General features: G+C 44.4%; 1 protein-coding gene across 1 annotated transcript in view; it reads left to right on the top strand.

Annotated features, from left to right (window-relative positions):
* The window catches only part of RANBP3L (RAN binding protein 3 like), a 245,094-nt gene extending 228,175 nt beyond the window's left edge, over nt 1-16,919 (top strand). Inside the window, exon 15 of the mRNA XM_086960541.1 lies at nt 12,724-16,919. Coding sequence (XP_086816667.1) covers nt 12,724-12,767 — 44 coding nt within the window. The 3' untranslated portion in view covers nt 12,768-16,919. The remainder of the gene's footprint in view (nt 1-12,723) is intronic.
* Nucleotides 16,920-17,141: the final 222 nt, after the last annotated feature.

The raw sequence follows: 17,141 nt of genomic DNA, 5'->3' as shown, positions 1-17,141 counted from the left end.
CGTCTCCCACCTCCAGACTACGGCCGACCTCCAGCATTTGCTGGGGTTCTCCATCAATGTGCCGAAGTCGCACCTGATTCCCTCTGAGAAGCTCCTCTTCATCGGAGCGGCTCTGGACTTGGCGCAGTTTCGGGTTTAGCCTCCTGAGCAGCCGGTTCTGGATATTCAAGCTCTGATTTCCGTATTTCAGCCTTTATCCCGAGTTTCGGTCAGATTGACGCTGCGTTTCCTGGGGCTGATGGCCTCCTGCATCCTACCGGTGCATCACGTCAGGTGGCGGATGCAGGCTCTGCAGTGGGACCTGAAGTTTCAGTGGGCACAGTATCAGGGCAACCTATCCGACCACTTCCTGATCTCAGAGGGCACTGCGAGACAGTTGCAGTGGTGGCTCACGGACCGCGATTGGGTCTGCGGCAGATCCCTCTCCCTTCCCCAGATCCCTCTCCCTTCCTGGTGACGGATGGATCCCTCCTGGGATGGGGGGGCACATGGGAGAGGCGGAGATCAGAGGCCTCTGGTCTCCGGCGGAGTCCCGGTTCCATATCAACCTTCTGGAGCTGTGGGCTATCTGACTTGCACTGAAGGCATTCCCGTCCCTCTGTCTGGGAAAGAGTAGTGCAGGGGTTCATGGACAACACCACTGCCATGTGGTACTACAACAAACAGGGCGGGTGGGGTCGTGGACCCTTTGTCAGGAGGCTCTGCGCCTCTGGACATGGCTGGAACATCAGGGTGTCACTCTGGTGGTTCAACACCTGGCAGGTTCTCTGAACGCCAGGGAGGCAGAACTCAGCCGCCGGTAAATGATGGACCACAAATGGCGTCTGAACTCGGACGTGGCGCAAGGTCTCTTTCAGCAGTGGGGAGAGCCTTGGCTAGATCTATTCGCCACCGTAGAGAACGCACAAAGTAATCCGTTCTGCGCGTTGGAATTTCCAAGGCGGCACTCGCTCGGCAACGCTTTTTGTCGCAAGTGGAGCTGCGCCTTTTGGCCTATACCACTTCTGCCAAGAGTGCTGAAGAAGATCCGGTGCGACCGCGCCCAAATCATCCTTGTGGCTCCGGATTGGGCATGAAGATACTGGTATCCCGAGCTACTCAGCATGTCAGTCGATCCCCCGATTCGTCTGCCTCTTCAGGAGGACTTTCTGTCGCAGCAACAGGGGACGGTCCTACACCCAAACCTGTCCAGTCTCCACCTACATGCGTGGAGATTGAGCGGTGACAGTTGAGCGCATTTGACTTGCCTGGTGTCCCTCTGCAAAAACGGTATAAGCCTGCAGGTGGAACAAATTTGTGGCATGGTGCACAGCAAAGGCTGTGGATCAACTTTCCGCCCCCTTCCAGAGGTTCTCCTCTTCCTTCTTTCTCTTGCCCAGCAGGGCTCTGTTCTGGGCACTATCTAAGGCTATCTCTCTTGCATTTCAGCCTTCTTAAGGCTTCCTGATCAGCCTTCTCTTTTCAAGTCCCCGGTTGTAAATAGGTTCTTGAAGGGCATCACACACGTTTCCTCCTGTTGCCTGCGTGATGCCTCAGTTTGACTTGAACCTTGTACTGACATATCTGATGTGCGCTCCCTTTGAGCCACTTCATAACTGTCCTCTTCGTCTTCTGACTCTTAACACTGCATTCCTGGTTGCCATCACCTCTGCCAGTTGAGTGAGTGAACTCCAGGCTCTGTCTTCTAAGCCTCCTTTCCTCTCTGTCCATCCGGACAAAGTTGTTCTGAGGACTCTTCCTTCTTTCCTGCCCAAGGTGGTTTCAGCCTTTCACATCGGGCAGTCCATCCCTTGCCCACCTTGTTTCTGCAGCAAAGGCTGTGGATCAACGTTCCGCCCCCTTTCAGAGGTTCTCCTCTTCCTTCTTTCTCTTGCCCAGCAGGGCTCTGCTCTGGGCACCATCTAAGGCTATATCTCTTGCATTTCAGCCTTCTTAAGGCTTCCTGATCAGCCTTCTCTTTTCAAGTCCCCGGTTGTAAATAGGTTCTTGAAGGGCATCACACACTTGTTTCCTCATGTTCCCTTCGTGATGCCTCAGTTTGACTTGAACCTTGTACTGACTTATCTGATGTGCGCTCCCTTTGAGCCACTTCATAACTGTCCTCTTCGTCTTCTGACTCTTAAAACTGCATTCCTGGTTGCCATCACCTCTGCCAGGAGAGTGAGTGAACTCCAGGCTCTGTCTTCTAAGCCTCCTTTCCTCTCTGTCCATCCGGACAAAGTTGTTCTGAGGACTCTTCCTTCTTTCCTGCCCAAGGTGGTTTCAGCCTTTCACATCGGGCAGTCCATCACCTTGCCCACCTTGTTTCCGCCTCCGCATCCCTCGAAAGAGGAAGAGAGGCTCCACCGTCTGGACCCAAAATGTGCACTCTCCTTTTTTCTAGGCCGCACACGCCAGTTCCTGGTGGATGACCAGCTCTTTGTTGGTTACGTGGGCGCTAAGAAGGGACGTGTGGTGCACAAGCAGACCATCTCTTGGTGGGTCGTTTTGTGCATCAAGGTCTGTTATTCCTTGGTGAAAAAGGAGCCTCCTGTCGGGCTGCGCGCCCATTCCACTCTGGCCATGGCGGCTACTACTGCCCTGGGTCGGGAAGTCCCCTTGCAGGGCATCTGTCAGGCAGCTACGTGGGCCTCGCTGCACACATTTGCTAAGCACTACTGCCTGGACAGCCAAGTCCGGAGAGATAGCTTTTTCAGCCAGGACTTTCTGGTGTGATCTTAGTTCGCAGACCCACCACCGGGGTTGGTATTGCTGGGGTATCTATTCTAAGGTAAGGAATCTAATACTAACCTGTTTCTTTCAGATGCACAAATTACTTACCTTCGCTAACAATATATCTCTAAGAAACAGTAGTTAGTGTTAGATTCCTTCCCGCCCACCCATCCTCCCCGTTCTGCGAACCGATATCTAGGGTCAAGGTATCTCCCTTTGAGGGCCCTAGTTTCATGGCACCAGTGTTGGTTTCTTGCATGGATCTGCGTTCTGGCGCGGAAATCTATGTACAGAACTGACGTCAGCTTGCGAGGGCGGCGTCTAAGTACTCCGACGTCATCCCGGCGACCACGATGCCGACGACGGACGCGGAGCCGCAGACGACGCCTATCGACACTCAAGGGTACTGCTTACGAAAAACTTTCCGGATCCAGTCTGACGCCTGGGGATATTCTAAGGTAAGGAATCTAACACTAACTACTGTTTCTTACAGATATATCGTTATTGAAGGTAAGTAACTTGTGCGACAGCCCACCAAACCGTCATAAACACTTTTAGTGCCTAATACCACTCCTCCCCATGCTCTGTAGCTGAGACATGGCCCGCCCCTGATTCGTAGACTGTAAGTGAAACATAAAATAACAATAAAATAATTTTATTGTAATTTTATTTTTCTTCTGTCTGCTGGCATTTCACCATTGGGACGTTGCTCCTCCCCCATAGCGGAGGAGCCTCCCCATACCCCCCAGATCCCTCAAAGTCCTGGCAATTTGTTAAATTCTTTCCTGCAGCCCCTGAAAGCAGTTTCAGCAAATCCTTTCAGATGTGTGTCCATCCAGACAGAGCTCGGTGCATGTTGCAAGGTATGAATGATGAAACACACTGTTGATTCAATACCTCTGACACATCGTGGAAAGAGAATCTCGCTCAAAATAAAGCCTGTTTGCCAACGGTAGTGAATCCACATCCAAGATCGATAATTCAGGACATAGAAACGTGTTTGATCACAAACCTTTGAACACTTTAAAACCTCATATTCCGAGACACCTTAATGAACCAAGTGTATTGTTACATGACGATAGCAGTCATTGTACCTTCAAGCTCCAGACGTTGCATATATACACACAAAGGACCAAAATACACAAATGTTGCACCACTCCTTCTTTAGATTGTATTGATCAAAGACTGGATAAAGCATCTTCTCACAGTTCCTGGCATTTATTAAGCCTGATGAACTAATACTCCACAGTAAAGACAAAACTATCTTACATTTCCTGGAAGGGGGCTCCCAAGTCGAGATGCTCCATTAATATGCTGAAGAAGTGCTATTCAAACTGATATCTCAAAGGAGTGAAGAGATCATGTGAAGTCTGAGCGCTGCTCCCTTGCCTGTAAGAATAGGCGTTCTCAGAATCTGTGTGTTCTCCGTTAAGTAGGCCTACTCATTCATGTATTTTCAGATGGGACGAGGTCAAAGAGGGATTCTGGTGGGTATGTAATGATCAGACTAAAGCCTCAAAAGGTCTGGCAAGAAAGTTGTGAGCCACTACAAATTCTCTCTCAATTTAATCCCTACTCTGTGGCGTCATACAGTCCCAAAGGACATGTAAGCTTTGATTAAAGTTTTACAGAAACGCTTTACTGCCGATAGGGTTAATTATGAGCATTAGAGTTTTCCATTACACTCTTTCTAAATAAATCATTTTAATGCATATACTTAATGGACATGTCTGATTTATTGTGAGATTACAAGTTTCCGACACTCCAATAACTGTTTACTCCTGTAATTTTTCCCTTTTTTTTTTACTCGTATTGGTACGCCAAAGTGAAGCTCCTGACAAATGGCAGTAAAAAGTCTTGACTAGGCTTAGCTTTAGACATTTTGCAAAACACTTGCTTAATCTGGTCTAATAATCTTCCTTTTTTTTTTAAACAGACTTCATTTCCTTTAATATACTTAATTACCAGGCTTTTACCATGTATATACCTTGTATCGTGTTAGTTCAAAAGTTTTCCACATCTTTCTTATATATTACATACATCGGGGTACATGTTTTATTCTGGCTCGTTTCAGCTGGGTCATACTTTCAGGCAACTATTTTAGCTAGGGTGTTGCTTCTCCCGTTGTTTATTATGTAATTCTATATCTGTCGGATGTTCTTTCTCTGTCCTGTATAATTCTATGTTTCTTGAAGAATTAAGGGTTTGCCTCCCCAGGTTCATGTTCTATTTTGACCTCTTGGCCAAGTCTCAAGGGGCACCCCTGTCGTGAGGGTAATGTTGGGGTGGTAGATCCGGATCCCTGGTCATTACATTTCATCTCTTCCACAAGTGCTACCCACGCCTGAGCTCTCTCAATTTTACCCAGGCCCGTCTCGCATTCGGAGCAAGACTCTGCCTCATATCCCGCCCATTTCTCTAGTTCCAGCTTCTATCTATGGATGCTAGGGCCATTCGGCACCTACCACCTACTAGTAATTTCGTGCTTGGCTAGAATGAAGGCCAAGTCCTGAAATTTGTCAGTAACCTTAGTCTTGGCTGTGTGAGGGAACAAGCCAAGCAGGCAGTGCAACAGTGCGCATGTCACTACTTGGTAAGTTATTCGGGCTGTCTCAGTCGTCACCTCCTGCCACTAATGCGTTAGGGCCTGGCAGTGCCACATCATGTGAATGAAGCTCGCACCCACCTCTCTACATCTCGGGCACTCTGCATCCGCTCTATGAAAGAATCAGTTGAATGGTTCACGTCCTTTCTGCATAACAGGTCGCAGAAATTCAAGAGCAACAACTTGATGTCCGCGCCAAGACCTGTATCGCTAGGCGTACCACAAGGATCCTCCCTATCCCCAACTTTGTTCAACCTAGTTATGGAACCTCTCACCACCTTGCTACAAGAATCCAATGTACACTTCCACATGTATGCTGATGACACCCAACTTTATATCAAACTACAATCACCCAAAGACATCACGCTCTTGAACTCAACGATCAGTAGCACCCAATCCTGGCTGGCCGCTAATCATCTCAAACTCAATGCCCTTAAAACAGAGTTCCTTCTGATCTCACCTCCCGCGAAGATCACTACCGCACAAATGTGGCTTAAACACCTAACGGCACTCAATGTTCAACCCACCATTGTGGACTCAGCGAAATCTTTGGGCATAACACTTGACACCAATCTCAGCATGCAGGAACACATCAACAAAGCAACTAAGGGAGCAAACTACCAAATCAACACCCTTAGGAAACTTAAACCCTTCCTTCCAGCCAAAGACTTCCAAACTGCAGTACAATCACTAGTCATACCTCGAATAGAATACGGCAGCACCGCCCTCTGCGGTCTCCCCCTAGCTACTACGGCACCCATAAGAGCCTCTTTAAACGCCGCAGCGAGACTTATCACTGGATCAAAAAAACACTCACACATTTCCCCTGACTTAAAATCCCTGAACTGGCTACCTTTTGAAGCCAGAATACACCTGAAAATCGCTTGTTTGACGCACAAGGCTGTCCACCTGAGCTCACCTAGATACCTCGCTCAGAAGCTGACGATTTCTGGAGGCTCCAGAAACACTAGAGGCACAAACAATCTTTTGCTAAAGCCTAAAAGATTCCGCAAAGAAAAAACCTATAAACGCTCTTTCTCAGGAATGGCTCCCAGGATTTGGATCTCACTCCCCCCTGAAACCAGGCTCAGCCCCTCTACCATTCTTTTCAAGAAAGAAGTAAAAGCGATCCTCATGGCTAAATACACTTGAACCACTACTGGGGATCAACTTCAAAGACTCGGTGCTCATCTGTACTACTTGTTCGAACCCTTTGCATTTTTGTTTGACTTTGAAATTGACTTACTTGATTGTTTATGATATCACTTCACGGTACTTTTCAAACTATAGATGTATCTGTGTATATTTGCTCCTCTCCTCTGTAAAGCGCTCTGATATCTGCGAAGATCTTGTTCGCGCTATATAAAACTTTCAAAATAAAATAAATTAATTTGTTCCGGGGTGATGTATGCCGGATGCTTTCTATAGAAGCTAATCAGGCCAAATCCTCAAGGGGCATTCCTAGGTCATCTACCCAATGATTCGTAAGCATGTCCAATGGCCTAGTAGAGTCCCCACCTAGCGCCCTAAACAAGCATGTGACTGCCTTTATGGTGGCCCCAGCTATTCCTATGTATTCGCACGTGGCATGTCGTGTCGGCTCAATCATGCCTGTCCTCCAGTGTCGTCGTATTGCTCCTGTGACTGGCCTGTGGAGCAGAAGCTCGCCCCGCAGGATGCCCCAGTCCGTGCTGAACTCTTCGCAAGTAAGCAATTCCCCATCCCTATACAGGCCCCCACTTTTGTGGCCCCTGCCTGTTCCCATTCGTCCAGACCCCTCCATTGTCCCCCATGCAGTAGCGCCCTAAGCATTATTAGTGGCAATTCCGTTGAATATGGGTGTCTAGTCCAAGTCTTCTGGAGGCACCTACTCCAACACCTCTGTATCACCTTATGTTCGTTAGTGTGTATGTGCTGTGGCTTCACAGTACCCAGTAGGGTGCGGAGTGATCCATCTCTCTCGGGGTGAAAGGAGGCAGCCTCCTATCCGGTGTCATTCTCCCTGTTACTCATTGCGTGAATCTCTGTAGTTACCCTTCCAAGTAGTATGCCTCAAACTCCGGGACTGCCAGTCTTCCTTCTGCCAATGGTCATTTTAACGTGGTCAGGGCCACCCTCCATCTTCTAGTCCCCCTTATGAAGGTCGAAATGCAGGAGTCCAGTTCCTGGAACCATGTCCTGGGTATCCACATGGGTAATGTGGTAAAATACAGTAATCTGCGAGGGCCACCATTTTTAACAAGGAAATCCTTCCAGCTACTGAAATATGGAGCTTCCCCCAGAAAGCCATGTTGTCCTTTAATGACCTCAATGCTCCCCTATGTTTACTTCATGTACATTCAGGGGCGAGTGGAAGATCTTCACCCCAGGTATCTAAAACAACGGGGTTCCCACTGAAAGTCCCCCAACCTCTCAGGCAGCTGCCGGCCTGCTACTATCAGAAATAATCAAGACTTGTGCCAGTTAACTCAAAGCCCCGAGAGAGACCCAAACTCCTCCATCATGTTTCTAGCCCATCGCAGCTCTTCTGCAGGATCTTTCAGGAACAACACTAGGTCATTGGCTTACAACGATATGTCGTGTACTTGCCCTCCCAGCTGTAGACCCCTGTACCTGTCCCCTGCCCGTGCTGTGCAGGCCACCGGCGCCAGGGCAAATAGCAAAGGGGGGAGGGGACACCACTAATGCATGTGCCCCTCTCCACCTGACACTGCTCGGAAATCGTGCAGCCCGTACGCACCCTGACCAACGGGCCAGAGTATATCAGTCTCACCCATCGTATGAATCCCTTGCCTACTCCCACCTTTACTAAGACAGCATGTAGAAAATCCCACTCCAGGCTATCAAAGGCCTCCTCTATATCTATGGTGAAGATCACTCCTTCCTGTTCCACGCTTCTCCCCAGTTCTTGGCTAGAGAGTAGTTGTCTTGTATTCAGAGTCGTGTTCCTACATGGTATAAACACTGCCTGATCCGGGTGAACCAGGGAGGTCATGTGTGGAAGGAGTCTCGTTGCCAGCGGTTTGCTTAATATTTTGAAGTTGAGGTTAAGCATCGACAAGGGTCTGTAGGCCGTACAGTTAAGAGGGGAATTATCAGGTTTAAATAGTGGAATCACCACTACTTCTCTGGTAGTTTTCGGCAGGATTCCTTCCTCCCCAGCTGCTGCACATAATTCTACTAGCCTGGGAGCCAGCTCTTCCACATAAGCAGGGTAGAACTCCTTAGGGAGTCAATATGTTCCCGGGTTGTTCCCGCTCTCCAATTTTATAATGGCTACTCCAATCTCTCGCTCCAAGATGTCAGCTCCCAGTTGGTCTGCCTCCTCCTCTGACAGTGTATGGAAGGGGAGCTCAGCCAGGTTTTTCCTTATCTCACCTCCCCCTGGGACCCAGAACTCTTATACAGTTGTTTGTAGTAGTTGTGGAATCTGTTGTTTATTTCAGCCTGCCTATACAGGGGGTGTCCCGTCTGCTTAGCTATCTCTATCATATTATTCCCTCTATGGGTCGGGTTGGCAAGCCACACCAGCAACCTGCCCACCTTATTCCTTTCCGCATGGGTGCCGTCCATGAACGTTTTATAGTTGAAGCACTTCAGCCATTCCTCCTGAACTGCTACTTCTTTTTTCGCATCCAGGAGTTCCTGTTGGAGCTCTGGGTGTTTAGGGCATCGTACCTCTATCTCCCTTAAGGCTCGGTCCGCCCTTTCCACGTCTGTAAATAATCACCGCCGTACCCTAATAGATGTTTGCATACACCTCCCCCGTGATCATTGCCTTAAAGGCTTCCCATTCCGTCAACCTGGAGTCAGTGGAGCGGACGTTGTCATTAAAATAGGATGTGATATGTCCCCTGATCTCTTGGAGGAATCCCTGGTTGAGGCGCCAAGTAGGGATGGGTTGGTGCTGTGCTCCCCACTGTAATCTCGTCAGGATTGGATTGTGGTCCTATATTGTACGTGTCAGGTACTCCACTCCCTGTATCAAGGCATGCATGTCAGGTGCACATAGGAAGGTGTCCAGTCGTACGTGGAGTTCATGGGCATGCGAGAGGTGGGAGTATTCTTTGTCTAGTGGATGTGTGCGCCTCCATGTGTCCACCAACCCCCAACTTGCCTGCCGTTCTATAAAGGCCCTAGCTGTTCTATGCACCAGACATCGTCTCCAGGAAGGCAACCTGGTCAGTTTAAGGCCCATATATATTGATTAGTGTCACATCCTGACCATCCAGCTTCCCTGTAACTATCAAGTATCAGCCCCAAGGGTCAACCTTGTGTCCCGTGTGTTGGAAAGGAACCCTTGCCCATACTCAGATCACCACCCCCTCGCGAATGCAGAGAACGAGGTATAATATGCCTGTCCTCTCCATCTCCAGTGTAGTGCCCCGCCCTCAGAGGCCAAGATGTGGGTCTCCTGCAGCATGGCAATGTGTATCCTGTGTCTGTTTAGGTATGAAAATATTTTATATTGCTTGTGCATGGAGTGCATGCCCCGGAAATTCCAGGAAAACAGGTTATGTCATTCTTTTAATCATTGTTACTTATTTCCCCTTTTCTCTACATAATCCATTACCAGGGTCCTCCTAGAATTGATACAGACTGATGCAACTATCACTAACTATTTACAATTCCATCTCTGGGTGCAAGCAGTGTCCCCAACTTGAATCTTTATAAACACCCCAACTCCCCCTTCCAGGGACAAGTGAGATTCTCTCCCCCATCCAAACTGTGCTCTCATGTGTGGGGCTAGAAATTGTCCAAAGTTCGGGTAGTGACGGGACAGGCGCTCACTTTGGAGAAGAGTGAAGCCCTCCGTCTCCCCCACAACCCCCGGAGTTCTCTGTGGCCCCCCATTTTTAATATTTGCTGTTATACTTGCGTGTCCCGCAGTATTCAAATAATTTCATCTGCCGATCTGGGAGTCACCGCTGGGAGTTCTTGGCTGGTTTCCCCCAATGTGCTAGAGCTGTGTTCCGAGTCAGAGTCTTTTGGGTCTTCACTGGACAAAGATGAGGTGTCCTGTCTTCCATGCGCACTCAGGGATACTATCGCCGCTGCTGCTCTGTCTCTGTCTCGTTGTGTTTACGCTGCTGTGGGTAAGCTTGTAGGTTTTCCTCCTTTCCCTCCGTTGTGGGTGTGTTCCCCATTCTTGCCTCTCCTGCCTCGCGTCGCCTCGTTCTTGTGGGGCATGCTGGTCGATTCAATCCCACACTTCCTGTGGCACATTGAAAAATGTGGTCCCGTCAGAGGATATCATTTTTAGTTTGGCTGGGGACACCATAAAATATTGTATACCCAGCTATCTTAGTTTCCTTTTACAGTGACGTATGATGCTCTCTGCTTTTGAACCTCCAGGGAAAAGTCCAGGAATATTCTGACAATGCTATTGTCCACTTTGAGTTGTCCTTTCTGTCGAGCCTGTGGTCTCTGTCCTTATAAAATAGTAGGCGTGTCACCACTGGTCTCGGTGGCCGTCCAGGTGGGGGTGCTCTTGAAGGGACTCTATGTGCTCGCTCCAGAGCAAAGTACGGGGACAGTCCTTCCTCTGCCACTTCGGTGCAAATCCAGTTTTATAAGTAGGTTATTAAGTTGTTTCCCTCGATTTTCTCCGGCAGGCCTACTATGCGCAGGTTGGTGCGCCGTGCTATGTTTTCTGCGTTTTCCGCCCTGAGTTCCAGTGCATGTATTCTCTTCTCCATGTCTGTGAACCTATGGGTGGTTGTGGTCACTTGAGGTTTCAGATCTCGGACTTCGTCCTCTGTTGCTGTGACTCGATCCGCCAATTTCTTATGATCTGATCTCAGCAGGCTCAAATCCTCTCTGAGGGTGTCAATTTTGGTTTCTACTGCTTTTCTTGACGTTTCTATAGCCTGGAGGATGTCGTGACGGAGGGGTCTTCTGGGACATCTCTCCCTACGAAATTTTGCCATCTGTTGCATTGTCCGGCTGGTATTTATCCAACTTAATCATTGTTCTTTACTTGGTTAGTTTTGTATTTCTTACTTTTACAAAAATATACTTAATCTAAGTAGTCATTTATTTTCAGCCTAGCATGTTTACTACTTGTAATGAATTTGTGGCTCCATTCCTCACTCTTCTCATTTGAAAGTGATGTGTTCAGTTGTTATTCTCAATCAGGGTTTGAAATGGCTTTTAAATCTCTCGGACATGCACTAGAAAACACAATATTGAGCTAATATTCAAAGTTGGAGAATAGAAATTTGAAAAGTACTACTTCTTTTTATCGCTTAGCTGCGCAGTAATGCATATTACCTTATTTTCGAGATCCTTTTGATGTTGGTTCTTGTCTTTTCCAGAATAATTACATGATTTTTACAATTGTTTATCTGCAACTATTGGTTGTTTCTTGTCCTCAGGCACATTTTAATGTGCTCACTACGAGAACTGCTGTTTTGTCTGAAAGACATTTTAATGTGAGTGGAGTAAAAACAGGAAATACTTTGAAATGTACATAAATTCGGCCTATGTAAGGGTAAGCTTAGCAGGCTTTGGTGCCGTAAAGACTAAGGGCAGGGTGTTGCAAAGTTCACAGTGTGAGCCCACAGAACACTTTACAGGATCGAAGGCTGTTCAGGCTGGCTATGGAGTTGAAGGACTGGGAGCATGATGTAACCTAATGGGACACCCCTTTTGAAGCGCTCACTGAGCACATACCAAAGACGTGCCCAGCAGGTACTGGCTAAAGGTGATGCCATATGCAGGGGTATAAGCAGTTTACCAGTAGTGGTCAAATTATATAATTCCAAAACCTGATGATAAATCACCGAAAACAATTGCTACCATTCAAAAGTAGCATGATGAAAACATAAATATTCCTAAAAAAATCATTATGTCTGTGATCAAAGACCTAACGCCACTCAGATTCTCATTTGGAGGTTAGCTATGCAACAATAATGCTCTCACAGATGACGCAGGTAAGAGTCCATACAGCTATTTACATGTGTGTCCGCCACACACACAGTTTTGCCTGTTGCCTTTTAAACCGGACACCGCTTTTCTACAAGCTGTGCTCAGTACTCCCTGTGGTGAAGGTAATGCAAATTAAGTCTACATATAGGGCATGGCCACAGGCCATCCCGTCTGTGCCCTGTTAGAAGTGCTGATGTTGTTATTGGTGTTGCACTTTGTGATGCCGTTAGTGCTGTCATTTGTTATAGCTGGGATGTGAGGCTACTTTGGGTTCACTGGTGGATGGAGAGCTAAACCATAATTGTATATTTTCAGTCAGTTTTTTTCTTCATTTTCTTAATAGGTTTTTAATTGTAACCCTAATTCCTAGTCATCTTTGGATATTTATAAATGAGGTGAGAGTGTGTGTAGCTTCTTTTGATGTTTGAGCAGTTTAATTTATTGCAAGTAACCTTTATTTTTATGGTGTATTTCAGATCCTCCTAAATGGATACGCAGAGAGCCTGTGATGTATTTGTGACATTCACTGTACATTTGATAAACGGGTCACTTTGAGAAAATACTGGAAAAAACTCATCCATCAGAGGACTCTATAACCCTAATGCAACACGTTTTCAACGCAGATTGCTTTATAGAAGACAACTGTATCTCATACCTCTGAAACAAGAACCATTGCACTTTAAAATGCCCCTCTTTTCAGTAATTTCCACTTCTTCATTTCATGCCCCGTTCTGCTAGGAAAATGATAGGTTATCATATGGTATTTAACAGAAGTTGTTTAAGCATTAGCTTCTGCTATGTCAAAAAAGACATTTACGAAATTAAGAATATCTTGGATAATCTAAATTCATTCATCATATTGATGTGTGAGAAAATCCGTTACTGTGACCTTAACTGTATTTCGTTTAAATGTTGGTATAAAGCAGTGTGCAATAGATTTTGAGGTGTACATATTTCATCCCTAGATGTTTGTTGCATTGACCTTATAATGTGATTGAAAACGGAGTGTAAAATGCGAAATTGTGTTGAGCAAAAGTTCATAGAAAAGTGCCATATTTTGATTAAAATATAAGAATTTTGAATAATGTTTTTTAAACTAGCTTTATAATATTACTTTTACAATCTAAACTTCATATGCGGTACTCACACAGTGACCTCAAACCAAATGTGGTGCGTAATTGTTTTGTTACTAAAGGTATACAAATGCATCTAAATTTATATTGCACTATAAAGGTATGTAGAGGATAATATATTTCTATATTTATGTGCTACAAAGTGCCTTTTCAAATCCTGTTAATATAAAGTGTCAAATCTGGATTTTGGAATAGCATAAATTTGCTATACTAGTGCTCTGACCAAATGAAGTAGCAGTGCTCTTTATCAGAGCAGCAAATATCAAGAAATCATTTTTTATTAAGAAAATATTTGGTAGTATTTAGGTCGCTGCAGGGCCTATGTTGTTAAATGTATGAATGGAGGGACACAGAGTTATTCATATCGTCATTTCATGCATTGAAGTGTTAAACATACGCTTTGTTTTGTGTACAAAATCAGCAGTTACCAAGAGATGTGGTATAATTGTAAACCAAACTCTCAAAAATAAATGATGCTTTGAAATGAAAGCCAAAAAGACACATTTACAAGTGTATTTATAAAGATGATGAGATCTTTAAATGGGTGCCTACTTAAAAAAAAGTACCATATAGAGAAAACAAGTTTACTTGATTTAAAAAACAAAAAAGAGAAGGCTCCATAAGGCGCTACTTTGTATATTAGGACAGCACATTTGAAAACATTTTGTAAACTATATCTGTAATACATTTATATTTAAAAAGCTTTTTTTTAAACCAACTCCTAGGTTTTCAGACTCTGTAAGTGCATGTGATTTTCATGGTAGAAACATCAGAAAATGCAATTATAAATCCTAATGATGGTTATCTAACAACCTCGTTACATATGGCCTACCTGGGCTTCTACCGGTATCTTGATTCTGGACAGAAACTGCCTTTGTTTTCAGTAGTAAAGCAGTTAGCTCGGAAACCCCCAAGGCACGCTTTTGGCATTCATGCATTTCGTGCCAGTGGAGCTGATCATTTGTCCAAACCTTCTGGGGAGTGCAAATCCTCAACATCACTTACCACAGCCAGTCCGCCGGAAAGCTGAGCAAGACATTGAAAGAACATGTAACAGAAGCATTGGTTTCGTAATGGGCTGCTGGTATTTTGTTTTCCGACTGTTTTGTTTTGCTTATTCCTTCTGTTTCCTCTATCACCATAATGCCTTCAGTGACAGCGCACCCTTAAAATAAATATGTATATAAGTAGGCAGCTGTAGAAATGAAAATTCTTGCAGCAGCTGAATATCGCAAAAAACTATTTTCATTTTAGAATTTCAAGTGGTAAAGATTCACAAGAGTCACCTTATTAAAGTGTTAACTTCTTATAAGGTAGATAGAATGTGACATCAGAACACAGATGCTGATCACACTTTATAGTTAGAGAATGGTCTTCATTCTCTCAACAGTACTAGTCAAATTACCATTTCAACTTTTGGTCCTATTTCTTATAGCAAAGTGTGTAAAATGCCTTCAAACTGGATTTCTATAAACAGTAGTATAAATATTACAGAATGCATGCAAGTTTATTGTGGGGGATTTTCTAAAAATTTTACCTATTTTGCATTTCTAGTCAACTCATTCAACTGGCAGACATCACCTCTTTTGCAAGAAGTTCTTTGAAATAGCATTATGTATTCTAGAAACAGCAGACTTAAATAGTGCAATTAGAAATGATAATTGCTGGAAATAAGCCACGTCCTCTCAGTAGCCAACACCTGCTTTGCCTTGCTGTGCTCCATCATAAATTTTCCTGATCTTTCTCTAGTAGCCTGTATGACAGTGTATTAATAACGAATAGGTGGGACTACGTCAACATCTTGTATTTGGATGTTCCTGATAAATGGATAAAAAGACTTCAGACAGTAAAAAGTGCTGTGGCGCATCTCATTGTGGGCATTCACTGACTGGAATCTGTTACCAGACACATCTGTGCTTTGCCTTGTCTTCTCTTTAAAGTGCTGATTTTCATGCAATGGGCCTTCTATAAGCGTGGCCGCAGTACACTCAGCACTTATAGTGCCATTTTTCCATATAGTCTGGAGTAGGGGCTGCTCCTTTTCAGTATTAGCAAGTAAGAAATGGAATTTGCTTACTCACTCCCTGAAGATTACCTCCCATAAACCCCAGTGTAGCCGTTTGACTTCTGGCCTGCTCTTGTGCTGGTAAAGCTTTGCTGAATTGCTAAGCACTTTGCAAATGCTGTCATTCATTTGGTGTTCCACTGGAACTAATGGGGTGAGACCTCTATCCAGACAGTGTTAACGTGCCAAAATGACAAAAAAATGAGTTAATACTATCACAAGATGTGCTGCATTATGCTTTATAATTTGTATTTTCTTGCCACATGATGTAATCAACTCTGCCACAAAATTTGGTCTTCCCCTGTCGCATAATTCCTGTGGGCCTGAATGTGGGTGCTTGGGCCATAATTCTCTCAATTACATGTCAGAGAATTTGGAAGAAAGTCTACCCACCGGCAAACAAACATTCCCTTTAAAGGTCCATTATTCCTCCTGCTAAGATCCTCTGTGAGATTGTACCTCTGATCTTGGGTTCTAAATCCAAAAATAACCTAGCACGTACAAGACAACGATCTTCACAAAAGTGATGAGACTGAATGTTTCAGCACATTCCATGAATCATTCAAGCTTAGTGAGGTTTTATAATATGCACCAAAGCAATAATACATTTGAAATGAGGACTCCAGTGCTATGGCATTTGGTACGTCAGTTGTAATTTGCATTTTCTATCATGAACTGTTTACAGTGATGCTTGGAAGTAATGGTCCAGACACAGTTCTATCAAGGATGTTCAAAATTAGAGAGTACAGTCTGTATCTATGTGATTGTTGTCACAATTTGGTTTCACCAACAAGTATGATTGACTCCGCAAACAGCGGGTTTGAAAGTAGCACAGTATATGATGTAATCCTTGAAATGAAGACATATCTTTGCTATTGTAATACAGCGTTGCTTGCAGACATTTTTAAAAGTAATATTTCTCAGTAAATAATTTTAGAATTCAATACACGTCTGGCATCCTATAAGGATATTAAATAAATAAACAATTAAATGTTTAATATAAACAATTAAATGTTTAATATAAACAAGGTTCCAATAATCGCAAGTTCATCACATCTTACATTCTCAGTACCAACAATGGATTAGAATTTCAGCACCAACAAGTGTACTTCAAAGAATTCTTGTTTTAAGGATTTTGTTTACTTATTTTACGTATGTAATTTATTTTTAAATAAGCGGGTGTTAAAAGTAACTTATATTAATCAAAATGACATTTTATTTATAAGTTCCTGAATAACAATGTTTTCTTGTTTTATCAAATCGTGCTGGAAGAAGGTTTGCATATCTAATCAGTCGCGATTTTGTACTTTTAGTGTAATATTTATGAGTTGCTGCTTGCTTTTGATAACAGGTTGCTGGTTTATCTGGGTTGTTCTGCTGTTGGTGTACAACAGACATTTGTCGTACAATATTGTATAATAAAAAGAAATCATGCATGCCATTTCATCACAAAAATAAAGCAATATTTATTTCATAGCACGTCTGAGAATTGTTATTTTTCAACATCTATTTATGATCTTAGGCGGCTGAAAGTATTTATTGCTGTTAGATATCATTGAACGAGAAGAGATTTTAATATATAACAACTATACTCTCCTGGTCTTGCACCAAAAAGAGTTAACCTCTGAATTCTAGTTTTGCAAAATGAGCCTGATCTAGCTACACATTCTATGCGTTATTCTGCCACCTCGTAGTT

The sequence above is a fragment of the Lissotriton vulgaris genome, chromosome 3_1 (assembly GCF_964263255.1).
Source record: "Lissotriton vulgaris chromosome 3_1, aLisVul1.2, whole genome shotgun sequence".
Classification (NCBI taxonomy): Eukaryota; Metazoa; Chordata; class Amphibia; order Caudata; family Salamandridae; genus Lissotriton; species Lissotriton vulgaris.
This window is presented reverse-complemented; position numbering and strand designations above follow the sequence as displayed.